Consider the following 27,449-nt stretch of genomic DNA (forward strand, 5'->3'; position numbering starts at 1 on the left):
ATGAAAAGCTGTGAAGGAAATAGGGTGGGTGTGATAATTTGAAGAAAGGGGAATAATGGGTAAATATATAGGCAGTCAATTAGGATGTAAGTTAAATTTATTTTATGCGTAGAGGCCACACCTTCAACTGTGGTAAATAAAGAGTGATTATAAGAGTGAAAAGGGAGGGGAACTCAAAGAATATTGGGCTGGAGTTTAGGGTGGCTTCTTCTTTGTGCCAAACAAATAGTATGATTGGCACTAGCTGTTCCCAAGTAACTTTTTTTTAGGTGAGGCCCCAAGAAGAACAGCAATGGTAGTGGGTAGAATCTTCCACTGTGGCTGTTGTTTCAGATCATTCTTCCGCTGGATATATGGAAATTCATTTGTTGAGGTGTTGCTTTATGAGGCTTTGTGAGCCATTGTGATTAGACTTGGCTGTGCCTGGGTCGCCTTGTTGGGATTGTGGTATTATTTGGTTTAATAGTAATGCTTGTTGATTGAAAAAAAGCAATTTGTGTGTTAAGTAATAATGAAGTTGTTTCTGTCTGATCTGAATGTGGCAAAAAAGAACTTTTGTTTGATTTTGGCATTTGGTACATTTGGAGTGCTGAAGGGTTAATTGGGAAGAGGTTGAATAAGGAGGTTGAATAGAGATGTATAGGACAGTTTAACTTAACGTAAGGAGGCTTAGGATACTAGCTGTGGTATCTAAATGATACTGTTTTGGCATTATCCACAGCTCCCTTTACCACCAGGTACAATGTATTTCTCTGAGAAAACATATGCTGCCACCTTGTGTTCACAGGCAAAAATAAACCTTAATTATTTAATCTTTTATATTCTTAATTATATCAGTAGCCTAGCATCAGCTATTGTGGGCAAGGACGGATTAAGGATAGTCTGGGCCCCTGGGCAAAGAGTTGGCTAGGGCCCCCAAAAGCATGGCTAGGGCCCAAAAGCATGGCTAAAAGCATGGCTAGGGGCCCCAAAAGCATGGCTAGGGCCCCCAAGAGGCCCTGGGGTCAAAGTCCCTAATAGTCAGAGGATCCTTAAAATGGAGGGCCCTCGGAAATAAAAATATATTGTATCATAAACGTTGATAGGCATCGCAAAATGTTTTGGGCCAGGGCCCCCCCGGGGCCCCCTGACCTCAAGGGCCCCTGGGCGCTGGCCCCACTGGCCCGGTCAGTAATCCAGCCATGATTGTGGGAGCTAAAAAAAAATACCAGCGTCCTGTAAATTTCCTTATACATGAACTCGGATCACTGTTTGTGAGATGTGTATATGGGCTACACTATATTGCTGTTTGCCAGAAGTGAGTGGGTGAATGGGTGACTGTGTGGTGCCCTGCATTTTTGTCATGCGTTCACTGTTTTTACTGGATTAAATAAATGAATTAATGTCAATACCCAGAACCCTAAACACCCTTCAAAAAAATTAACAAAACTCTTTAAATGAGTAAAAGTTCAGAATCAGTTTACTGTGGGGTGAAACAACAACCACTTCAGTATTTATTACTGAATATAATTTCAGTGCTTATGTCCACTGCAAATGTACACACACATGTATTTTTACTTTTAGCATATCCAAAGATATGTTTTAAAAAATGAAATTAAAAGAGAAAAGTAATTTGTGTCAGTATCCTTAAAACCACAAAAAAGATCACAAAAAATTTAAAGTATAGTCCTTGAAATGAATGCTGCAAATAAAACATGTTCATGGAACCACAGATGCTAATGTTATTAATATCTAACTACAGTATTTTTTCTTATAAAACATACATTAATTAATAGTTGTAAATACAGAATACCTTGGATAAGGCACCAATCCATTGAAGGGCTTTAGCCATCTCCCCATCAGACATAGACAATCATGTCTGTGTAGACGAGGGGTCAAATGAGAGCACCACTAAGATCCCACCCTGGCAATTTTAAGTGGATAATTAAAAGTAGAGTAAGCACTCTACTAAAAGTATATTAAATTACAAAAACTAAAGTGGATGCATCACTTTGTTGTGCAGCACTGTGTGAACATATAAACCAAAAAAAATGTAATTCATTTGAAAGAATGTTCCTTTGAATAACTCTTAACAATTTTGTGAATGGCTCATTTAAAAGAACCGCTAGGAATCACTCTTCAATTTTATTCAGCTTATATTAGATTGCATTTACTGTATTTGATTCATAGTTCAAAAAAGAACAATTACATAATGCAAGGCTAATCTTTCTTGCTCCTAACTGTTAAAATCGGTTCACATAACCATACCTGTTTCATCTTCTGCTCTCTTTATCTCGTCTTTATCAAACATTCTGTATATCTTTATTCGACATGACAGATTCACTGAATATCAACCGAGCTATAACTACATATTAGCAAGTTTATAGGCAGACAAAATCAGTAGGATTTCACATTTTACTGATCAGTCTTGTTAATCACTCATATAGCTGTATGATTCCGCTGTAATTTGCAGGTGACAAAATAAAGGAGGAGGCTCAAAGTGATGTCCTCTCTCCTTGGACCAGGCGTCCTCTAAAAGCCCATGTGTCCTGCATGCACCAAACACAAACACACAAAGGTATAAGGTACCCAAAATACCTAAATAAGCTATGATAACACATAGTTTTGATAACACATAATGCCTATTACTAGCTGAATTATTAATGATATTATAATCCAAAGGTCATATGCACTGAACTATACACTGATAAGCCAAAACATAATGCCACCCCCAAAAATGTGCATGGCAATGCCTGTTTCATAGTAATTTTGCATGTCATGGTTAGGGGTATATACATTTTAAGCTGATGGTAAATACTCATAGTAGACATGTAGAATGCAGCAAATTTGGGCAGCATAAAGACCTGAGTGACTTCGATAAGGGCCAAATTGTTATGGCCAGATGACTAAGTTGAAGTATTTCTGAAACAGCAAGGGGTGCTTACAGGCAACTGTGGTGAGTACCCACTGACAGTGGTCTGAGTAGGGACATGTCAAAGACTCAGTAATAGACTAATGAAGGCTATGGATTTACTGTAGCTCATAATGCAGATTATTTTACTACTGTTGATGGGGTGGATGTGGACAGTGTGTAGTCACAGTCCAGTTAAAGTGCTCAGAAAGCACCTACAATGGGCATGCTGGCATCAGAGATGTATAAATGGCATAATCAAATGTTTGGAAAAAATACACAAAATTTCTGTGAAACATATAAGCTAAAGTACTTGCTTTCTTTAGTAAATCTGGCTGTACTACAGACTCACACATTATTCATGTTAATAAATGTTGGAATGGCCTAGAAACAAACCTGAAATGAAATAGTAGTTTCGTTCCCAAATCTTTTGCTAGCAAGCTTCTCCACCTCATTCCTGATGTTGTCCTGGGTCGTTCCCTTCACATCGATGTAGTGACAGTCAGCACTGGCATAGTGACAGGAGATGGCCTAGATATACATACACAAACATACACAGACATGATTTCACTGTGTAATGTTAAACAACAAAGTAAAGTTTGATCCAGTCCAATAACTTTACCCCCTATTTGAGCTGCTTTGAATTCTATAGACTTTAATGTTAATAAGGACAAAGCATGTTAAGTGTTAAAAAAATATATTTGTTGTTGCATGATGGGTCTAGAATCAGCTCAATGATTTTAACTAAGTAAAGTAACTAAATACTTTTACTTTACCGGCTGGGTCAATAGCCTGTCAAAACTACAACAGGCTGAGTCAAACTGGTCATTTTATGCTTCCTGCCATGGGAGGAAGCAGTCAAAAGACAGCAACCAGTTACAGTGTAAATGCAAGCATTAATATTACAGCGTGTTTACATGCACAAAGTAATCTGATTATCTCAGAGCTTTGGCAGCAGGATCATAATTTAAATGGTCAATTAAAAAGCATACTTTGTTCAGGCAGATTAACACGTGTAAAATCAATGATCTGTGTAACTGTCCCAGATTTAAATACATTTTATAAATTGTAAATGCAGTTTATAAGAATGGAATCATTTTTCAATATATTTAATTTATTTATTTGAGTATTTACTTGATAGAACTAACAGAGATTTTAGTTCTGAAACTAAAAACAGTCACATTTTACAGTCCATAGATATTTGACACAATTTGCTGTTCTGCTGCTCTGTATAACAAATATATATCTGTACATCTATTCAGCGTCAGTATTACCTTTCGGAAGCCCTGGGTTTGATTCATGCCTGAGCCATGGATGAGCAAAGGGTGGAAAAAAACAGTGTCTCCTTCCTCCATCTCCATGTACACTCTGGGATGGTTGGGGTCAAAATTCCTAACGCCATGGTACATCTTGTTTACTCCACCCTAAAATGAAAAGTAAAAAGAGAGAGAGATGAGTGAGGGCATTAGTAGGGTGAAGTATTAATGTGTCAATGCTATTTTCCAAAAATTGATATGCTTATGCTGCTCTTACATAACATATTTGTATATTATTAATGAAAGTAATGTTAAGTATTATGGTTTGGAATCTCTATTCTTAGATAAATCTCTGCAGAATTGATGTATATGTAGCTTTTTACACTGAGCCGGTACAGTATGTTGCATTGTGTTTTTCCACATTCTGCTTTTAAGGCACAATATATTTTTTTCCCACATTTCAAATCTCAGCAGTGCTATCAGCCAGCTGGGCGTTTGAATAGACAGGGGGATTGCTGAAACAGCTTAAGCACTAGGAAATGCACTTGTCAGTGTACTCTCAGTGCCGGTCCCAAGTCTGGGGTTGCGTTAGTAAGGGCGTCTTGTGTAAAAACTGTGCAAAGTCTGGTATGAGGACCAGATACGCTGTGGTTACCCTTAAATATGGGAGCAAACGAAAGAGGAAAATAGTACATGAGAAAATCCCCTAATTAATCAACAGTAAGCTTAATACAATTTAATTAGAAAATTTGGAACCAATGTAATTTGTCTACTACTAACTTAAAATGTGTTACTGCATTGCAACCAGTGACTCTGGGGAAACCGGACCCACTGCTACCCTCACCAGGATAAAGCGGTACTAAAACAAGAAAATGAATGCATGAATGAACCAAACCTTTTAAGTAAATTAGACTGAATTGCAATTGAAATTGCAATGGTGAGTAGGTTCCTGACATTTAATTAAAAGGATGAGGGGTTTAAGTCCCAACACTGCCAGCATCTACCAAATACATAGATATTAATACATTTATCAGCTCAAGTCTTTATTTTGTGCTTTAACATAGAAGCTTTTAAAGATTAGTAGTAGAAAACGTAACAACTTGATTCCTATAATACAGTAATTCATGTAACTTTCTCTTACCTCCCAATCTGGGTAGTCGTGTTGCAGCAGGCTGCCTTTGTGGGAGCCAGGCAGCACCACCAAGCAGCCGTTTTGGCGTGTCACCTTCTCCATCGCAGTCCAGGCACACACAATGCGATCAGCAGGCCGGAACGGAAAGTAGTGTAGATCCTGATGCAAGGGGTGTCGAGAGGTCTTTTTTCCTAAAACAACACATTTATCTTTGTACTGCTGATCTGTGAGCATATAGATGCATTTATAGATGGATAAGCATCTGCACACACCTATGGAGTTGCCAGGCATTTTCTAAAAATCACACACACTGAAAATGTGTTTGTTTCAGTAAGACTCTAACATGAACCTATGCGTGAACTTACCTGCATCAGGGGGTTTGTTGATCAGCATTGTGTGCACAGCCATAATGTTGGGGCCAGTGAAACACTCAACATACTTCAAAATCTGTTACAAACACAAGCAGGACTGTTACAAACCAGTCTTCATTCATTTAAAGCCTGAATGAATAATGTAAACAAGCCAGACTACACAGTATATGGCTGTGTCATTTGTTGTATAATATGTGTATAGTAAAGTACCTGGGGCAGAGTGCAATAACGGAACAGTTCTTGATCCTCTTGATAGTCCTGGAGTTTAGTCACAGCCTTCTCTCCTTCAACAAACTCCGACTTAGCAATAGCTATATCTCTCATCACCACCAAGCCAGGAACCTTCACACCTCCTTTACAAATCCGTTCAAATTCCTCCCTGCATGTGTTCAAACCCACACAAACTTTATTATGAATGAAAAAAAATGAACAATTCCTTTAAAGTTAATTTTCTACAAAGAAAAACTGCATAGACAATAAATGCTAAATAATGCATAGCAACAACAGTGTATTAGCCAGTAAAGCTGAGGGACTATAAGGACTAGTTTACTATTTTTATATAACCTTCATATGAAATACTCTTCAATGTCAGGCAAAGGAATGTCAAAGGCAGGAAATTCTAACCATAGGCGTATAAACCAGAGCAAACACAATATCTAAATCAGCTTTATAAAGAATACCCCTAAAAATATCCCTCGTAATGACAGTAAAAATTCATGAATGATGTTGGAAGATCTTTTTATGTTGGAAGTAGGGTATTCAGACCAACTTTTTTGGCAGCATTTGGAATAAAAAGTGACCGCATACAAAAGACCTTTTATAAAAAAGTTATTTGGGTCAAACCTTGTCTTTTAAAAAGTTTGTTTATATGATGTTAATTACATTATCAATTTCTGTTACCATTTATGTTCATAATTACTATTTACAGTTCTGGTTGCTGTTTTGTCTGTGGTAAAAATGGCCCCTCCAATTTCTTCATTCTATACCTTTAGCACAAACTTAACAGGACAAAGAAACAACACTGATTCTTACCTAAATCTTTTAATGTCCTCTTCATGAACCAAATTTTTGATCAGAATGAAGCCATCTCTTTCATACGCAAGTCTCTGTTCTGGAGACAGCAGGTCTGTGTCTAAGGTAAACCTGTAGCCACAGCACAAAGAACATAGAAAAAAACATCAAAATTTTTATTAATTATAACAACAACAAAAAAAACAACAACAATATTCAAGACAGTAGATTTATTATTGTATGCTGAGTTTTAGGAGTTCCAGAGAGTTTTAAGAGAGGCTTTATTGTCATTTCAGCTATATACAAGTACAACCCCTGGCAAAAATTATGGAATCACCACTCTTGGAAGATGTTCTTTCAATTGTTTAATTTTGTAGAAAAAAAAAAAATCACAGACATGCCACAAAACTATCATTTCTCAAACTGTCAACCCTCTGGCATTAAGAAACAATAAAAAAAGAAACAAATATAATAGTTGTGGTCAGTCACAATTGCTTTTTTTTTAGATCAAGTAGAGGAAAAAAATATGGAATCACTCAAATCTGAGGAAAAAATTATGGAATCATTAGAAAACACTGCACCATTATTACTTTGTTGCACCACCTCTGGCTTTTATAATGGTTTAAACTCTCTGAGGCATGGAGTTAACTAATGACAAACAGTATTCTTCATCAATCTGCCTTCAACTGTCTCTTATTGCTGTTGCCAGATCAGCTTTGCAGGTTGGAACCTTGTCATTGACCATTTTCTTCAATTTCCACCAGAGATTTTCAAATGGATTGAGATCCGGACTATTTGCAGGCCATGCCATTGACATTATATGTTTTCTTGAAGGAAAGTTTTCACGTCCTTTGCCCTATGGCAAGATGCATTATCATCTTGAAAAATGAAGTCATCATCACCAAACATCCTTTCAACTGATGGAATAAGAAAAGCGTCCAAAATTTCAATGTGGACTTTGGCATTTATTGAAGACCATCTCCCCTGTGCCTTTACCCGACATGCAGGCCCATATCATCAACAACTGTGGAAATTAACATGTTTTCTTTAGGCAGTTATCTTCATAAATTTCATTGGACAGACACCAAACAAAAGTTCCAGCATCATCACCTTGCCCAATGCAGATTCACGATTCATCACTGAAGATCACTTTTATCCAGTCACCCACAGTCCACGATTGCTTTTCTTTAGCCTACTTTAACCTTGTTCTTTTCTTTTTAGGTGTTAATGGTGGCTTTTGTTTGGCTTTTCTGTATGTAAATCCCATTTCTTTTAGGTGATTTCTTACAGTTCAGTCACAGACATTGACTCCACTTTCCGGCCACTTGTTTCTCATTTGTTTTGTTGTGCATTTTCTGTTTTCAAGACATATTGCTTTAAGTTTTCTATCTTGATGCTTTGATGTCTTACTTGGTCTACCAGTATGCTTCCCTTTTACAACCTTCCCATTTTGTTTGTACTTGGTCCAGATTTTAAACACAGCTTACTGGGAACAACCAACATCTTTTGCGACATTCCACAATGATTTATCTTCTTGAAGGAGTTTTATAATCCTCTCATTTGTTTCAACTGACATATCTTGTGTTGGAACCATGATTCATGACAATCTGCTTTGTGCAACAGCTCTCCGAGGTGTAAGCACTCTTTTTAAACTGAAGAATAATTAGCAAATCTTATCTGCTGCAGATGTTTTGTTTTTAAACTGCAAATTACAGAGTGATTCCATAATTTTTTCCTCAGATTTGAGTGATTCCATATTTTTTTCCTCTACTTGATCTAAAAAAAGCAATTGTGACTGACCACAACTATTATATTTGTTTCTTTTTTTTATTGTTTCTTAATGCCAGAAGGTCGACATTTTGAAAAATGATAGTTTTGTGGCATGTCTGTGATTTATTTTTTTTCTACAAAATTAAACAATTGACAGAACATCTTCCAAAAGTGGTGATTCCATAATTTTTGCCAGGGGTTGTACATACTGAAATGAAAGAATGTTCCTCCAGGACCAGGGGTGCAATACAGAACAAAAAGTGCAAGACAATACAGTACACAGTGCAGACAATACAAACCAACAGTATAATAAATACAAAAAGGCCTACAATAAATACAAAAAGACATTTCTAATCTTAAATGTAATTAAAGGAGACAACACTAGAGACAAAGGTGGTGATAGCCAGTACATGGTACTGAGTAAATGATAAGTGAGGTGTATAGACAGTAAAACACACTATCCCAGTATGACTGAAGTGCTGATCACAGGCAAAAACATAGAAGGGGAATAATCTGCTAGCGCACCAGAGCTGGGATTCTGAACTCCCCGAGTTCGAACCTCAGCTCTGCTAACAGTCAGCTGGGTGCCACCTAGCAAGCATAATTGGCAATGCCTGCAGCAGGCAAAATTGGCCATTAAAGTCTGCCGGGTGGGAATACTGGAAAACAAATCACACAAATCACCAAATGTGTGGCGAACAAGAAGAGGCAAGAGGCGCTGGAGGGAGCATGAGGCAGGCAAAAATACCTTCCTCGGACACGGACAGAGTCTCCAGCAGCCGAAAACAAACTGACTACGCTAAACTGGGAGAAAAGAAACAGGTTTACAAACCATAATTATCCCCTGCGGTGAGCCCTAAAAACTAAAGCAGCCAAAAGGAATAAAAGAGTGTGTACTTACTGAAGCACCTCAGGCTGGTGATATGAAAGATTTTGTGCAGAAGTATATGATGTGCTCTGTAGAAGTAGTTAAGGGATATACACATAATAATGGAAGATAAATTCTGACACATTCAAACAAATTTTCAACATCAGGCCCGTGATTGATAGGCATCCTGTCCATGGTGTGTTTGTTTGTTTATTAGGATTTTAACGTCATAATTTACACTCTTTGATTACATTCATGACAGGAACAGTAGTTACTCATTACACAAGATTCATCAGTTCACAAGGTTATATGAAACACAGTCATGGACAATTTAGTGTCTCCAATTTACCTCACGTGCATGTTTTTGGACTGTGGGAAGAAACCGGAGCTCACGGAGGAAACCCACGCAGACACAGGGAGAACATGCAAACTCCACACAGAAAGGACCCAGACTGCCCCACCTGGGGATCGAACCCAGGACCTTCTTGCTGTGAGGCAACAGTGCTACCCACTTAGCCACCCATCCAGGGTGTATAACTGCATTGCATTCAGTGATTCTTGTGAGCCCACCACCACCCTGACCAGGAGTATTGTGTTGTGATTTCATTTAGCTAAAACATTCTTTTTTATATATATTGTACCAATATTTTCGATTCATTCATTAATTTTTTTTAATCCACTTAATTCAGGTCAGGGTCGTGGTTGGTACTGCACCACCTTCAAACAATGGGTGCAAGGCAAGTATCCAAATTAAACTTAAGGTCTTCAAATGTTGCTGTTTGTTGCTCTGTGTTTAAATCTAAAGCTTTTTACCAATGTGTCATCAAAATCCATGATATTTGCACTGACTCCATGTGGAAACTGGTTGGTACAGGTGCACAATATGAATTTAATGAAGTCATTATAAAACTCGTTTTAATAATTATCCTTCAAAATTTATTATTTTAATGCATTTTAGCTAAATTAATATTTGCAGTTTGTTTGGTCATGCTAATATATGAATATTCGTGACATATGAAGTCTGTAAACTGCCAACCAACTCTTCTTTCCCTGGTTGGAATTGTGTAAATCCTATTTATTTAAAGTATCCTCCAGGCCACCCAAGAAGGATGGGTCTGGTTCCCCTTAAGGTTTCTTCCTGTAATTTTAAGGGAGTTTTTCCTTGCCAATGTCGCTCTTGGCTTGCTCAATAGGGGTTTTGGTCTGTTGGTCCTGGATTCTGTAAAGCTGCTTTGAGACAATGTTCATTGTAAAAAGCACTACATAAATAAATATTACTTGACTTCTTTCTTTGCGTATAACATGCACCACATTACTTGCTTTATTAAAGTTAAGTAGAAATAATTGTAAATTTAATATAATTATAACGTCTATTCATCAGGTAAATAATTATTTTACTGTAGTAATATGTTATACATACAATATTAGTAAACGGCACGGTGGCTAAGTGGGTAGCACTGTCGCCTCACAGCGAGAAGGTCCTGGGTTTGATCCCCAGGTGGGGTGGTCCGGGTCCTTTCTGTGTGGAGTTTGCATGTTCTCCCCGTGTCTGCGTGGGTTTACTCCGGGAGCTCCGGTTTCCTCCCACAGTCCAAAAACATGCAAGTGAGGTGAATTGGAGACACTAAATTGTCCATGACTGTGTTTGATATAAACTTGTGAACTGATAAAAAACTTGTGTGAAGATAAACTACCGTTCCTGTCATGAATGTAACCGAAAGTGTAAAACATGACGTTAAAATCCTAATAAACAAACAAACAATATTAGTACAACCATTTCAACGGTGAAAAGGAAAGTGCGGTAGAACATAAAAGACAGCATTTTCTGAATAGCGGGCTTTATTTATGCTGTATTAAATTCCATGTGTACAGAACAGTAAATATTATATAAATAAAAACAATTTCTTCTCGCACTCGGGCCTCCTCAAGCACCGACCTAAAGTGCAGACTTCACCCAGGCAGCGCACACCAAACCCGGCTTGAGCTTCTGCAACTAGGCGTCTGAATACTTTTGGTTAAACATAAAGGATACTATAGTTGCTCCGGATCGATCCAGATGATTCAGCACAACTTTTAGTCTCTCTGCCGCTCGTAAAGCCATGTTTGTTACCGAAAAATGTATTTAATTATAACCGTTAAAGTAAATTCTGCACCGCGCTCAACTGTGGTCACCTACTGCCCAGCTCAGCTGTTTGTATTTACTTATGTAACTGGGTCAAAATACTGTACTCTCTCAACACCTAATCCAGTTCAAGTTCAAGTTCTCTCTCTTCTCTCTTCTCTCTCTCTCTCTCTCTCTCTCAACACCTAATCCAGTTCAAGTTCAAGTTTTCTCTCTCTCTCTCTCTCTCTCTCTCTCTCTCTCTCAACTCAAACTCAAAAGAAGCTTTATTGGCATGACAAATAAGGACATTCGTATTGCCAAAGCAAGTTACAGGGAAATATAAACAATAAAAATAAGAAAGAACAAAAATATACAGAACAGTTACATGTGCAAAAAATATAGAATAGAATAAAATATTAATAAAAACAGTGCAAAATAATAACAATAAAAAGTATAATATTTACAATAATGAGGTAGTAAAACAATCAGTTTGTGCGTGTGTGTGGCAGTGAGGGACAGTGGTCCCTCTCTCTCTCACACACACACACACACGTACACAAACATAATATTTAACAGTTCGTTTACTCTGCCACTCTCATGCATTTACTTTTTGTCTCCTACCCTCATTATTATTATTATATTTATTTATTTATTTCATTTTCATCAACCGCTTTATTTTAGTAAGGCAATCCCTTCGAAGGGCTTTGTCCAGCCCCCTCAGACATAGCCAATCAAATCTGGGTAGATTCCGAACTAGCTACGACCCCCGATAGGACGGCTGAGATTCGTGGATTATGATTGGCTATTTTGTCTAGGGGTGGATGACGAAAGCACTGGGATTGACGCCCAGTCCAGGGTATTCTTGCCTCGCGCTCACTATTTTATAATGAAACCGAATCTAACGCAACCCTGACCAGGATGCAGTGGTTGATGAAAATGAAAGAAAAAGAATGCTTTTAGATTATTCGGTTTGTATCAATAAACCTCATTAAACAGTGCTGTTACCTTGGCAAGAAGAGGTTGATAAATATAGGAGTGTCAATAACAGTTAACAAGTGTGAAATTAAAATAGTGTGACATTAAACTAACTAACCCATCTTTATTAAGGATGCCAATAATTGAAAAGCTAATTGTTTGGAGAAATATTTTTCATTTTATTTTATTTTCATGTTTTAACACCACTTTATCCTGGTCAGGGTCAGGGTGTGTGTGGCTCCATCTGAATTACTGGGTGCAAATAAGGTAACACAATCTGAACTAGACACCTCCCCCTTTCTATCATGGCCAATGATATCTGTATGCTGGGGATTAAAACCCTGGATTACAGCAGTAATGGGCTAGTGTAATTTCCTTACAACTACTGCAATTACGACCTCTGTTGGCTGTTTGATGGCAACTGCACAAAGACGGGGGATAATGGAGAGTGGTGCGTGACTCTCAGTGTGCGATACGGATCTCCATGTGAAACTGCCTTGTGCAGTTGAAAGGAAGCAGTCTGCTACTGCACCGATGTCGGTGGGTGTGCACTAGTCTCCTCAGTCAGGAGTGGAGGTCAACAGCAGTAGAGAACGTAAAATGTGATTGAGTAATTGGATAAGACTAGATTAGGAGGAAAACACATATTGAGTAAAGATAGGCTCTAAGTGTGGTCATGCTAACAAAATGGTTTAAATTACTTTTAAAAATATATATTTAGAATAATATAGTAAATATTAACCTCTGCAAACTGTGTCCCAATTATTGCCCCTATACCCCAGAAATTGTCATAATCAAAATGTATTAAATTCATGTGAGTGCACTTAGAGAATATTTTACTAAACAGGACAATAAACAAAGTTTTAAGACCTGAACGATTTTGTTTTTCATTCTAATGTTTTTCTATGCTTAGTTCCATCAGTACAATATATTTCAGTTTTATTAGAATAGCCAGTCCACATTTGGCATGTGTTTGCAAGGACCCATAACAACAAACCAAACTCCTCACAGAAAGTAACTGCGTGCTATATTTGCTTTATATTTGCTTTGCGCCCAGTATGTCTGGATGGCACTCCTTTCACCATGACCTTGACCAGGATAAAGCAATTACTGAAACGAATGTGTAAATAATATTGAACTAAGGTAGCGTGGTGGCACTGTTGGTACAATGGGCGCCACACAGCATCTAAGAATAAATTCTCAATCCTAGCCTTTGGCATATTTTCCCAAATTCTTAGAGTTTTCTATTATTATCTGCTATCTTCCCAAAACATGCAGACGGTGGACTGACCCAAAATGGTCCTTGATGAAAGTACATATGTGATTTTGCAATGACATTGTCTGGCATCTTGTTCAAGGTTATATATCTACCTTGCTCCAAGTGTTCCTGTTTGGCGCTGCACCCTCCGTGACCTTGACTAGGATACAACACTTTGTAAAAATGAATAGAGTATCATTGGTCATAGGGAAGTGAGTTCAATCCTCTACTCTGGTCATAGTCAGAATCAGAATCACTTTATTTCGCAAGGTATGTTACACATACGAGGAATTTGCTTTGGTGATACACATAATAGTACACATAATAATCCACATAGTAGTACACACAATACATATAATAGTACAGATAATTACACATGTATGACATGTAACATAGAACATATTTAACAGACCCGACAGCACACGGACTGTTAACCAGTATTTACCAACATTTACCCAAGAGAACAACTTTGGTTAAGAAGCGTTACAGCTCTGGGGAAACAGCTGTTAGCATGTCTGGATGTGTTTGTTTTTATTGTCCTGAGTCTTCTGCCAGATGGAAGAGTTTGAAAAAGGTGATGTCCAGGATGAGAGGGGTCTGCTGTAATTTTGCCGGCATGCTTCAGCACTCTGCTGTTGTAGATGTCCTGAAGCGTTGGCAGACTACATCCAATGATCCTCTCCGCTGTCCTGATTACATACGCTGGAGTTTGGCTCATTCATGTTATGTTGAGGAATCAAACCAAATGGTGATAGATGATGTGAGGATGGACTCGAACTGTCTCGAGGCTGTCTCAGGAAGAACATTCTCTGCTGAGCCCTCTTGGCGATGGAGAGTGTGCTCTTTTCCCACTTTAGGTCCCCGGATAAGGTGGTGCCCAGGAACTTCAGTGACTCCACCACTAAGACCATAGAGCCATTAATTGTGATGGGGGGGGTGCTTGGGTTTCCAACGGATACTCCGGTTTCCATTCCACCTCCCAAAACTATACAAAATGTGGACTGACTTCTCTAAATTACCCCAGTGATACGTGTCCCGGGACCCCCACTGCGACCCTGGTGAAGGGCAAGCCGTAGCCTAGTGGTTAGGGCACAGGACTAGTAATCCAAAGGTTGCTGGTTCAAGCCCCACCACTGCTAGGTTGCTGCAGTTGGGCCCTTGAGCAGGGCCCTTAACCCTCATTTGCTCAGACTGTGTACTGTAAGTCGCTTTGAATAAAGGCGTCCGCTTAATGCGTAAAATGTAAATGGTAAAAACAAATAAATGTTAAACTACTGTGTTTTTCCTGCAGGTGGCGCTGGTTATCTGCTTTAAGCAGGGTTAATCAGGCTTTTCCTCTTTCACTCATGTCTCCTCACTAGGCGGAGGCGTCAGTAGAGACGGGCAGTTACCCGTTTCCACCAGTCTGAGATCCGCCGGAGTTTAAACGAAAATCTGGAGAAAAGACTCAACCTGTGCTTGGTTTTTAAAGCAGGATCGTGTGGGATTTATAAAACAGATCCCGATCTGTGTGCGAGGTTATTCGTCGAGCAAAAAGCAAGCCGTTAATAACCTGATAATCAACGATCCATTATAGCGACCGAGCTGTGTTAGTAGTACGCGTGTTTGTGTCTAGCAGAAACCCTATATCCGGCCTGTAAAACTGAACTCATCTAGGATTGGGACCGCGATCTAAACGGATCCTTCAGTTTCTGGTAAGTGTTGTTTATTGTGCTTTTGGCTACAAGTGTTTGTTTTGCTGGGTACGAACAGTACACAGCATCTCAGAGGGTTCAGACGGTACAATGTAAGAACCGATTGTGTTGGCGACTGTATTGTAGCATAGCGGGGCTCTTGTACTTCTATCACATCAGTTTCTTAACCATTCTACTAAAACATTACATCTGTATGTATCAGTGTCACCTACATATTGGCTTAGTCGTGTTATGGGTTTATTATTCATGACAGGATGATAAACTGTTGGATTCCGTCACCTTAATAGTGGCGAATGTTCACGTTGTTTTGCATATGGTACATTACATTGTGAATTTAAATGTCCGACTAGTCGTGTGTTTGCTATCAATCTTTGCTACCACTTTACATTGTTGACATTAAAGCTACATAAAGTCCTTAAACATGTATATTTTATACAGAACTGAACAAACTACGACTGTACAGTTAATCACTTGAAATGTAATATCGTAATGTAATCGTTATCACGGTTTTATAAGCTCATTTATATATAATAACAAGATTCTACTAATATTGGTTAGCCATTTGGCTAATACTACATTTACATCATTTATACTGGTTTGGCGTCCCCCCATTTACACTCAGAACCATTTAAATACCCTTTGTCATGGAGTCAACTAAATGTTAAAACTATTACTTTATTGTCCATATTGACATGATTGCATCTGCATTTGTATTTGCTTCAGTTGCTGAAGGTACTCTGTTAGATTCAGATCTGGTGACTGGGGAAGCCATTGAAGTGCACAATCACATGGCAATCCTCTATTATGTGCGTAGCACCTTATCTGTATCACCTTAATCTGTATATCATGTCTATGGGTCATTCTATAATTTGGGGTAAATTTCACATCACCAAAAAGTACAAAAACAATGTTCTCTCTCAACAGAATAATCAGTGGTTCAAGTTAATATATTCCTTTAGTGTAACATATCCACTATTTGCAAAGCTTAAACATTAATTTTTTTTATTTTAATTTTAAAGGGACAGTAGATGTAGACTACTGGGTAACTTAGTTGACAGGTAACATAGTTGACAATTTCCCTATTTTGACCCATAACTTCAGTGGTAGACCTTGCCTGGCTGACCACATGTCATTTCTTGAACAGAGTAATGTCTAATTTGAACATACATTTGAATTAAAATTATAAAAAAATTGTAACCATAACAATGTATGTAACATAGTTGACGGTCAATTAATATACTCATTGACAATGTTCTATTATAGATAAAATATTTTTAAAAATAAGAGAACATTCACCACAGTTTGTTCAATATGCCCTCTACAGAGAGAAATGATATCATGTAATGCTGCTCACATAGTTTTAGAACAAACCATTTTTGAGTTGCTGAGTGGAGTTCTGTTAGTAACATAGTTGACAGAACTTTTGCGGACATTAATAAATAAAGATATTTTAATTATTTAAAAGAGAAACTCAATTTAAAAAATATTATTTTTCTTTAGTATTTAAACTTTTGAAATAAATAAAAAAAATAGATGTTGTTGCCCTTAATGATTTTATTCATTATTTTGAAACCAAGGCCCCCTTAACTTAAAAAACAGACACAGCAAAAACTGTTCATTTAGGAACATCATGACAAATTTCAAGCTAAATGAAGCATAGGATGCACATCATGTTTTTGTGATATTACAACATGTTTTCCATTAATAGGTAAAATATGACATTTTTAAAGAAAATAGTTAGAATAAATATAATTATTATCATTGGACATGGAATGTACCCCAAATTATAGAATGACTCCTATAGCAATCTATATATTTAGTTTATTAAAGCAATAAGCTTTAATAAACGCGAAGCGGAGTGCCTAAAACTAGAGATGGGACGATCGATCGGCTACGAATCGGTATCGGCCGATTTTTAATCAAAATATGCTATCGGCGATCGGCCGATATTTCCTAAATGTAGCCGATCCGATCGTGTGATATATAAAGACCATGTTAAGTTAACAGCTCAGTGGATTGATCCAGACTTTGAGCTACGAAGCACCAACCACAACATCACCATTCATCAACAATCGTACAGAAACCATCGTGAAAGCTCTTCATGACCTAAAATAACATCATTAACGTTGTGCATCATACATACGATGTAATTTTGCTGATTGTAATATTTACTTTAAAACAATAATTCAACCCGGTCACATCTGAGTCGATTCTATCAGCACGTTATATAAACTCCTGGTTCACTTTGGTAAATCGTAAGCGGTTCTTACTTGTGATGTAGATGAGAACAGAAAACGTTACAGAGCCAATCAGAGGCAAAAGTTTATTCATTACCAAATTCGTTAGTTCAGGATCATCTGCTGAACTTTTAGAAAACTTTTAGCTCCTTAGACGGAACGAGTCTGACTCGGTTACAGATCTGTGGTAATAGCAGTTTAATTAAGCTTTTTAATGTAAGAGAGTCACACAAAATTTTCTGTAGTAGCTGGTGTTTATTTAAAACCACAACATTTAATTAATAACAGTAAACACGGAGAGATAACTGAGAAGAGAAACTTACGCTTCACATAAAAACGAATCAACTCATGAATCAATGAATCACTTATAGCGATACTGTGAACAAAGCGTCTCTTCTAAAGGCACACACACACACACACACGTGCGCGCGCGCTGCTCCGGTTTATCTTTACTGTGAGGCTCTTTTTAAGTTTATTTACTGCTAATCCCCCCCGATCGGAATCGGCTATCGGCCGATGTCCCTGAAAGGAGATCGGAGATCGGAATCGGAGCCAAAAACCCCGATCGGTCCATCTCTACCTAAAACGTCTTTCCCGTGATAAAATCATAGCAGTAACGCACGGTCTCGAGTGGCTTATTGCTTTTATAAAATGGCGGTCAACATAAAATATAAGGGACAGTGATAGCTCAGTGGTTAAGGTACTGGACTAGTAAACAGAAGGTTGCCGGTTCAAGCCCCGCCACCACCAAGTTGCCACTGTTGGGTCCCTGAGCAAGGCCCTTAACCCTCAATTGCTCATTGTGTTCCGCTCATTGTGTAAGTCGCTTTGGATAAAAGCGTCTGCTAAATGCTGAAAATGTAAATGTAAATATAATAAAATACAACAATGTTCAATTTATAAATGTTTTTATTTACAAAAACACTTACAAAAAGAATTCTTCCGCGAAATCAGGTAGTCCGTTAACAGTGTTGCTAGGCAACATGGGGGCAATATAACATTTGCAATAAACATTCCTCCACAAACACTATTACACTATTTCTTGGACGAAACACCGGCTTAATGATTAGGATTACTGTTTATATTAATCTAAACATTTCCATGTATAGTACATGACTTAAAATAGTGTTCAACCAAGTTTGTACTTTTTCTTTTCAGTGGCGTATTAATATGGAATGATGTGAGGTGGTCATAGGTGTGCGTATATCTGGGATTTTACAACGGCTTCGAACGCGGCTCAGCCAATCAGATTTTAGGACCAGAACTATCTGTTTTATAAAGTACATTCTATAATATATTCAACTGTATATCTTGTTCATACCACTGCACATATCCTGTAAATAATGTATATCATAGATACCGTTTATCCTGCACTTGCTGCTTATTGCACTTCTGGTTAGATGCTAAACTGCATTTCGTTGCCTTGTACTTGTACATGTGTAATGACAATAAAGTTGAATCTAATCTAATCTAATGTTCAGAAAACTAGTTTGAGATGACACCATTGCAAGATTGGTGAATTGTGGTCATAAAATGATGCTCATGGTGAGCAACAACTTAGATGTTGTCAGGTTGTGGCTTTTCAACAGTGCTTGTTTGTATGAGAGAGGCCGATGGGTGCTAGAAATCATCCCCCGCAAGTTAACACCTCCTCTTGCAGCTTGAACTTTTGTCACAGGGCAAATTGGGTTCATAGGTTTGTGCTGTTTGTCAAGTTAGAGCCCAACCTGCATCTGCATTTGTATTTGCTGCAGTTTTGTCAGCGTGCATCCGTGCTGAAGGTACTCTGTTAGATTCAGATCTGGTGACTGGGGAAGCCATTGAAGTACACAATCACTGGCATGTTCAGAAGACTTTTTGACGTAACACCATTGCAAGATTGGTGAATTGTGGTCATAAAATGATGCTCATGGTGAGCAAAAACTTAGATGTTGTCAGGTTGTGGCTTTTCAATAATGCTTGTTTGTATGAGAGAGGCCGATGGGTGCTAGAAATCATCCCCTGCAAGTTAACACCTCCACTAGCAGCTTGAACTTTTGTCACAGGGCAAATTGGGTTCATAGGTTTGTGCTGTTTGTCAAGTTAGGGCCAGACCTTCTGATGTCACAGTCGAAATTGAGATTTATTAAACCAGGCAATGTGTATTTCACTGTTTTGGTGGGCCTGTACTCACTGTAGCCTCAGGTCTTGTTCTGTAGAAGTGAAACCCCGTTGTGCTGCTGTAGCCATGTTTTGAGGTGACTGTTTTGGTGGGCCTGTGCTCACTGTAGCCTCAGGTCTTGTTCTCCAGAAGTGACACCCCATTGTGCTGCTGTAGCTTCTCTGCTTACCTGAGTGCAGATCTTGGCGATTCTCATCAGACCAGAATGCTGTCTTGATTTTTTTTGCAGAACTCTGTTTAAACTATGACCATTATATGGAATATATATGGAAAAAAACCCTAAAAATTCTGTAATACTTCAATAAACATCAGCAACCTGCTCCTGACCTGTATCTGTATGATTTCTAAGCTTGCACTGCTGCCACATGACAGGCAGATTTAATTATTATATGAATTATGGGAATCAGATGTACAGATATTCCTAATAAAGTGGCCCGTGAGTGCAAAAGATTTATCAGAGCTGTGCTGTTAACTGTCACAGAAGAGTACTTAATCTTTTAAATCATCTGGACATCAGTGACTAATATATTTTTCCTAATTAACTGGAGTTAGTATTTCAAATAAATAGAGTAAAGCTCTTAATTAAAAGCACTTCAACACAGCTGCAAATTCTTAGAGAAAACCTGTCAAAGAAAACTTTATACCAGGGCATTCTGCCAAGGAATAAGGCTTGGGATTGCAACATTAATCCCTGGCCTAAGTCGTAGACCTAGCGTCAATATATCCCATAACTCTTCACCAAGCGCTTATAAATTCTAAAAGCTTTTAATTTCAGAGGTTGGGATGAAACCGGAAACCCTGGAGGAAACAAGTGCAGGGAATCTCCTCACGGATGATGACCGGAGCCTAGGATGCAGCACAGGTCTCTGGGTCCAGTATGTTGCTGTGTGGCCCCCCCTTTACCAGCTGCACCAAGGTGCCACCCAAGGAAGAGATATAGCATTAAATGAAAGGCTACAATTCAGCCTTAACAACTACATACAGTCACACTGGTGTGCAATTAGTGGACAACCTACTGTTACTTTACGATGGGCTGGCCGGCAACATGCAGAGCCATGTTTTTGCAGCCTCTGCTGTTGTTTCTTGACAAGTGTGGTGTATTGACAATGGATGAACCTTAATGCTGCAATTTACATTGCTGTTTTTATTTTTTTGGGACATTTGGTACCTGTTTTGCATGTAATAGTGGACTGTTGCAAACCAGTGAATCACAATCCATTTTATCAGCTCCACTTACCACATAGAAGCACTTTGTGGTTCTACAATTACTGACTGTAGTCCATCTGTTTTTCTACATATCTTTTTAACCTGCTTTCACACTGTTTTTCAATGGTAAGGACCACCACAGAGTAGGTATTATTTGGGTGGTGGATGATTCTCAGCATTGAGAGTGACATTGACATGGTGGGGGTGTGTTAGTGTGTGTTGTGCTGGTATGACACAGCAGCACTGCTGAGGTTTTTAAATACCCGTCGACTCTATTAGACACTCCTACCTAGTTAGTCCACCTTGTAGATCAGAGACGATCGCTCATCTATAGCTGCTGTTTGAGTTGGTCATCTTCTAGACCTTAATCAGTGGTCACAGGATGCTGCCCACGGGGTGCTGTTGGCTGGATATTTTTGGTTGGTGGACTATTCTTGGTCCAGCAGTGACAGTGAGGTGTTTAAAAACTCTAGCAGCCCTGCTGTGTCTTATCCACTCATACCAGCACAACACACACTAACACACCACCACCATGTCAGTGTCACTGCAGTGCTGAGAATGATCCACCACCCAAATAATACCTACTCTGTAGTAGTCCTGGGAGATTCCTGACCATTGAAGAACAGCATTAAAGTGGGCGAACAAAGCATGCAGAGAAACATATGGACTACAGTCAGTAATTGTGTAACTACAAAGTGCTTCTATATGATAAGTGGAGCTGATAAAATAGAAACAAGGAGGTGGTTTTAATGTTGACTGATCGGTGTATGTGTGTGTACAATGTGTGTCTGTCTGTCTGTCTGTGTGTGTCAGTGCCTGGCAGAGTAATGGTGACACTTTTGGCCGGTGGCCAGTGTGGTTTTTGCCAGGCCTGGAGATCATCTCTTTATCAGCACCCCTTCAGATGTAAATGAGGGCTTATTCAACATGCTGGCATGCAGCCGGTGGGTGAATAACGCAGAAGGTGTCTGGTCTGTGTGGATATTTGTGTGTGTATATGCTTTGGTGTTGTCCAGTATTCTGTAACAATTTATAGGGCACTGGGAATGTTGTGTACAAATTTGGATGTAGCCTTAAGTAGAGGTAAGCAATTTGTCATTTTACAATATACAGAATTAGAGCTGGGGACTTTGCACACCTCATAAGGAAATGTGGTGGAAATTTGCCTCTGTTCTTTATTCTAACTTAATAGATGTCTGAGGTCAACTGTACAAAACTGCTTTATACAGCTTATATAAAACTGTACAGAACACACACATACATATACACTGGTCACCCTACTTGTCAGCTGCATAACAATAGAGAAGATCATCAATGATTGGACTGTTTTGACTTACACTTTGTTTACATTTATGACAGAAAATGTAGTTACAGAGTCAAACACAGTCACGGGCAATTTTGTATCTCCAATTCACCTTCCATGTCTTTGGACTGTGGGAAACCCACACAGACACGGTGAGAACATGCAACACACAGAAAGGTCCTGAATCGCTCAACTTGCAAATTGAACCCAGAACCTTCATGCTGTGAGGTTACAGTGCTATGCACCAAGCCACTCTGCCACCCAACTAGTGTTATTTGCCTGCATGAAGTTACACTGATCAGCCATAACATTAAAACCACCTCCTTGTTTCTACACTCACTGTCCATTTTATCAGCTCCACTTACCATATAGAAGCACTTTGTAGTGCTACAATTACAGACTGTAGTCCAGTTTCTCTACATGCTTAGTTAGCCCCCTTTCATGCTGTTTTTCATTAGTCAGTACCCCCACAGTACCACCACAGAGTAGGTATTATTTGTGGCTCATGCTCAGCGCTGCATTGATAGTGTGTGTTGCGCTGGTATGAGTGGATCAGACACAGCAGTGCTGCTGAAGTTTTTAAACACCTCACTGTTACTGCTGGACTAAGAACGGTCCACCAACCAAAAACATACAGCCAACAGCGCCCCGTGGGCAGCGTCCTGTGACCACTGATGAAGGTCTAGAAGATGACCAACTTAAACAGCAGTAATAGATGAGCGATCGTCTCTGACTTTACATCTACAAGGTGGACCAACTAGGTAGGAGTGTCTAATAGAGTGGACAGTGAGTGGACACGGTATTTAAAAACTCCAGCTGCGCTGCTGTGTCTGATCCCTTAATACCAGCACAACACACACTAACACACCACCACCATGTCATTGTCACTGCAGTGCTGAGAATGATCCACCACCCAAATAATACCTGCTCTGTGGTGGGCCTGTGGGCATCCTGACCATTGAAGAACAGGGTAAAAGCAGGCTAAAAAGTATGTAGAGAAACAGATGGACTACAGTCAGTAATTGTAGAACTACAAAGTGCTTCTATATGGTAAGTGGAGCTGATAAAATGGACAGTGAGTGTAGAAACAAGGAGGTGGTTTTAATGTTATGGCTGATCAGTGTATATGCGAACAGTTTTGCCAACCCAGGTTAAATCCCACGTTTGTAACACATCTTTTACAGTAACAAACATGAACAAACATTAGTGCATAATTGCAATTACTGTGCTGAAATTAGCAGTGGAAATGTGCAGAAGTTGGTTTCCTGTAAAGGATATTTGACCATATTTTTACTTAGAAAATCAACAAAGCATGGAATTTAACCAGGGGTTCCCAAATGGCTTGGTGGGTAGCACTGTCACTTCACAGCAAGATGTTCCTGATTTCGATTCCCAGGTGGAGCAGTCCCTTTCTGTGTGGAGTTTGTATGTTCTCCCAGCGTCTGCGTGGGTTTCCCCCGGGAGCTCCGGTTTCCACCTACAGTCCAAAGACATGCAAGTGAGGTGAATTGGAGATACAAAATTGTCCATGACTGTGTTGGATATAACCTTGTGAACTGATGAATCTTGTGTAATGAGTAACTATCGTTCCTGTCATGATTGTAACCAAAGTGTAAAACATGACGATAAAATCCTAATAAACAAACGAACACAGCAAGAAGTTCCTGGGTTCGATTCCCAGGTGGAGCGGTCCAGGTTCTTTCTGTGTGAAGTGTGCATGTTGTGGGTTTCCTCTGGCAGCTCCGGTTCCCTCCTACAGTCCGAAGACATGCAGGTGTGAGGTGAATTAGAGATACAAAATTGTCTGTGTTTGACATTAATACCTGAACTGATGAATCTTGTGTAACGAGTAACTACCTGTCCTGTCATGAATGGAACCAATGTGTGTAAAACATGACGTTAAAATCCTATTAAAATAAAATAAATAAAATAACCAGGGGTTCTAAGACTTGTGTGTGCTTGGCCGGTTATGCCTAGTTCACACTACACGATTTCTGCCCAGATTTTCCAGGCGTTCGCTCGGCGATCAAAACTCGGCTCTCAATCGCTAAGTGTGAACTATCCAACAACTCGATCTGACCGGCTCGCTGAGCGCTCGGCGACTGGATTGAGTTTTCTAGCACGTCAGATATCTGATCTCAGTTGTGCAACTGGGAATGAGTGACATGTCGAACAGCCAATGAGAACGCAGGATACAGCGTGAGGGGAAACACAGGAGAGGAGTGTAAACCGGTGGGACAGGGGGATAATATAGTTTATATCAGAATACACCGGCGCACACACACACGTTTTACAGTATTTCTGACTTGATCGTCCTCTACATAACATAATACCCACGCTGCATTGCAAAATTATTAATTAACCTCCAACTTACTATAGAACAAGCCATACTGTTCGTGTTGCCAAATCCACTCAGATTGATTTTTTTTTCTCTTTGATTTTACACTGCACATCAGCGCACAAACACTTTGATCTCTCGCAACTTGTTGACGTGCATTTTTGGACGTGGTATCATTAAACCCCTCGTCACTTCTCACGTGTTTTTGTTGAAAAAAAAAGGAAGACCAGAGAAGCTCGTCTGCGATTCCAGTTGGTGATGGATCGTGTAGTGTGAAACCCCCTATCGCCGATCAGTCGTGTAGTGTGAAATACACACCGATTAAAAAGACTCCCGAGTGCAAAAGATTCAGTGGTGTAGTGTGAACTGTACAGCGACCTGACGACTTGGAAAGTCGTGTAGTGTGAACTTGGCATTACAGCACCTGTCAATTTTGGACTTTAAAATGCAAGTGTGTTTACACTGCGTTTTATCTTGAAACTCATTCTCAGAAGAGATTATTATATAACTGTGCTCACTAATGTTTAATCCCATGATGCATCAGCTGTAATAAAGGACCAGAAAGAAAATGAAGCATGTAGTCACTTTTATTTATTTCTTTATTTAAAAAGCTCTTAGTGTTTATATGTGTGAGTGAGTGAAAGATAGACGTTAACACTGGAGAATACGAACCACTCCTGGGAGAACAGCTAACAGAAGGTTAGTAGTCGCTAGGTAATAATACTCCAGCCATCTTTCATTTACAGTCTGTCTTTTCCCCCACACTGGGTCCTCTTTAGTAGGTCAGTGGAGCATTAGCATGTCAATATTTTGGAAAACAGCTGGTGGGCAATTTCAGGTTAATGGAAGGGACGTGAACTTATTGACTTGTCTCATGATTTGTGCAGGCTTAGCATTATGAGTACATCTCAAGTACCATTATAGGAAGAATGTATTCATATAGTTGGACCACTTTTGCTTTTACACCAGCCAGTGCTTATTGTTTGTTGTATCATGTCATTTTGGAACATTACTCTAGGGATTCACTTCCATTAAAGCACAAAAAGTCATCAATAAAATCAGGCATTCAAGATTTTAGAGGCTTTATTGACATTTCAGCTGTATACAAGTACTGAAACGAAACAGCGTTCCTCCAGGACAAGGGTTTAACACAGAACACAAGTGTAAACAACATCATATAAACATTGCATTTAATCAATATTTAATTATTTCGTTATTGTAAACTGGGTCACAATATCTAAATGATACGATAAACCACAATTGTTCAAATATTGTAATCAAAGTGAGTTTATCTCAAGCTTAATGAAACACTGTTTGAAAAGCACAAAGCCTGGCTGATGTTTACATTTCTCCTGCTATTCATGTTATTAACGTGCACCTTAATCTTTATTGATCACCAACACAAACCTACAAATCTCCCTTTCTAAGTGGCCTCCGTTTTAAGATATGGTTGCAGGGGTAAAACAGGATTTCCTGTAGTGCGCCCTTACTACATGTAACTATGTAAGAGACCCCAAATTATAAAGACAAGATAAAACAAGAAACATAATACCCAGCTTGCCCTAAAATGTCACATACATGTTAAACATGGCATTAAAACCCAAATAAATAAATAAATGTAAGAGGCCCAGACTAAAATTATTTTCCTCCTCTAAACGTTAGATACCTCAGAACCTACACCCATGCTTTCAGCACAGGCACCTCTCTATCTGCCAATCAGGGTCCTTACACAGCGTTTGAAGACCCCACCCACATAGTCTGGTCATCCCGCCCTAGCAGAGACGTGTCTGCTGCAGGCACTTCCAATTATGCCCACTTGATGGCGCCCAGTCCGACCTGTGGCAACGCCGAGTTTCGAACCGAGGAGTTCAGAATCTTGGCGCTGGTGTGCTAGCGGAATATTCTGCTTGCCACCTGGGCGCCGCAAGCACCAACTCTAAGATGCACTGAAACAACCGTTAAATCTGCATTACCTGCTAAATAGAAATATTTACATTTTCAGCATTTAGCAGACGCTTTTATCCAAAGCGACTTACAGTACTGTGACAGTATACAATCTAAGCAATTGAGGGTTAAGGGCCTTGCTCAAGGGCCCAACAGTAGAAACCTGGCAGTGGTAAGGCTTGAACCGGCAACCTTCTGATTACTGGACCAGTATCTTAACCACTAGGCTACACCTGCCTAATAGTAGGAATGTTACTGATTAACCAGTTAACTGACAGTCAGTGATCGATCTGGGCTTTTATGCTGTTTGATACAAATGTCATTTTAATATATTTCCAAATCAAGATGATGTTAGATTTCAATAGAGACCACAGCTACACCGGTTTGGAACATATTCTTAGTGCGTCATGTCATTTTAGTTTACACACTGCATTCGGAGATTCTAATCTAAACAAGTAAAAAATCTTTATTATTTAGGTAAAGAACATCAAAACTATTTAAGCATTAAAAAACAGACGGTAAAGCCAGTTTGTTTCAGTATGTAGTCTGACTCCATATTAAACTTTGCACATGTTCTTTTTTGTTTGTTCCTAAATTATGTGGATATTTTGCATCATGCTCCACTATAAAGGTAAAACTCCATCACTATTAGTGCAGTATAATACATGTATTAATGTTGTCAGAAAGTGCTTTAATATACTGACTTTTTCTCTTTTAATTATGGTTATTATGTTTAGTCAGCCCTTGTAATGAACAGTTTGCTGCTGACTGGTTTTACTCCTAGTGATTATGTTCATCTTACTGGTCTACATTACTGCCCAGTTTGCTACAGTATACTGTTTTTTTTGGGGGTTTTTTGTGACTTGTTATGAAGTCATGTATTAATACTTTGAGGGATTTGTGTCCCTATATTGTACATTAAGATAACAAA

The 27,449-nt window shown here is 39.0% G+C and overlaps 2 protein-coding genes across 2 annotated transcripts in view; one reads left to right on the forward strand and one right to left on the reverse strand.

Moving 5' to 3' along the window:
* Positions 1–1,437: 1,437 nt before the first annotated feature.
* phyh (phytanoyl-CoA 2-hydroxylase) lies at positions 1,438–11,607 on the reverse strand. The gene is made up of 9 exons (XM_063006351.1): positions 11,331–11,607; positions 9,332–9,387; positions 6,682–6,792; positions 5,860–6,028; positions 5,644–5,725; positions 5,288–5,469; positions 4,165–4,314; positions 3,287–3,421; positions 1,438–2,528 (listed from the first exon to the last, which is right to left on the reverse strand). Exons 1-9 carry the CDS (start codon positions 11,397–11,399, stop codon positions 2,475–2,477), a joined length of 1,008 nt encoding a protein of 335 aa, XP_062862421.1. The 5' UTR covers positions 11,400–11,607; the 3' UTR covers positions 1,438–2,474.
* Positions 11,608–15,110: 3,503 nt separating this feature from the next.
* The window catches only part of cdk17 (cyclin dependent kinase 17), a 104,250-nt gene continuing 91,911 nt past the window's right edge, over positions 15,111–27,449 (forward strand). Inside the window, exon 1 of the mRNA XM_062996065.1 lies at positions 15,111–15,329. The gene's annotated coding sequence lies outside the window, so the exon portion shown is untranslated. The remainder of the gene's footprint in view (positions 15,330–27,449) is intronic.

The sequence above is a fragment of the Trichomycterus rosablanca genome, chromosome 1 (assembly GCF_030014385.1).
Source record: "Trichomycterus rosablanca isolate fTriRos1 chromosome 1, fTriRos1.hap1, whole genome shotgun sequence".
Taxonomy (NCBI): Eukaryota; Metazoa; Chordata; class Actinopteri; order Siluriformes; family Trichomycteridae; genus Trichomycterus; species Trichomycterus rosablanca.

Excerpts from the sequence above, each read along its gene's own strand:
- phyh (XM_063006351.1), bottom strand. The coding sequence starts at position 11,399 with ATGGCTTTACGAGCGGCAGAGAGACTAAAAGTTGTGCTGAATCATCTG. Across the intron at positions 6,793-9,331 it reads CACCAGCCTGAGGTGCTTCA|GTTTACCTTAGACACAGACC; the intron begins GTAAGTACACAC and ends CTGTGGCTACAG. Across the intron at positions 2,529-3,286 it reads AAACTACTATTTCATTTCAG|GACACATGGGCTTTTAGAGG; the intron begins GTTTGTTTCTAG and ends TGGTGCATGCAG.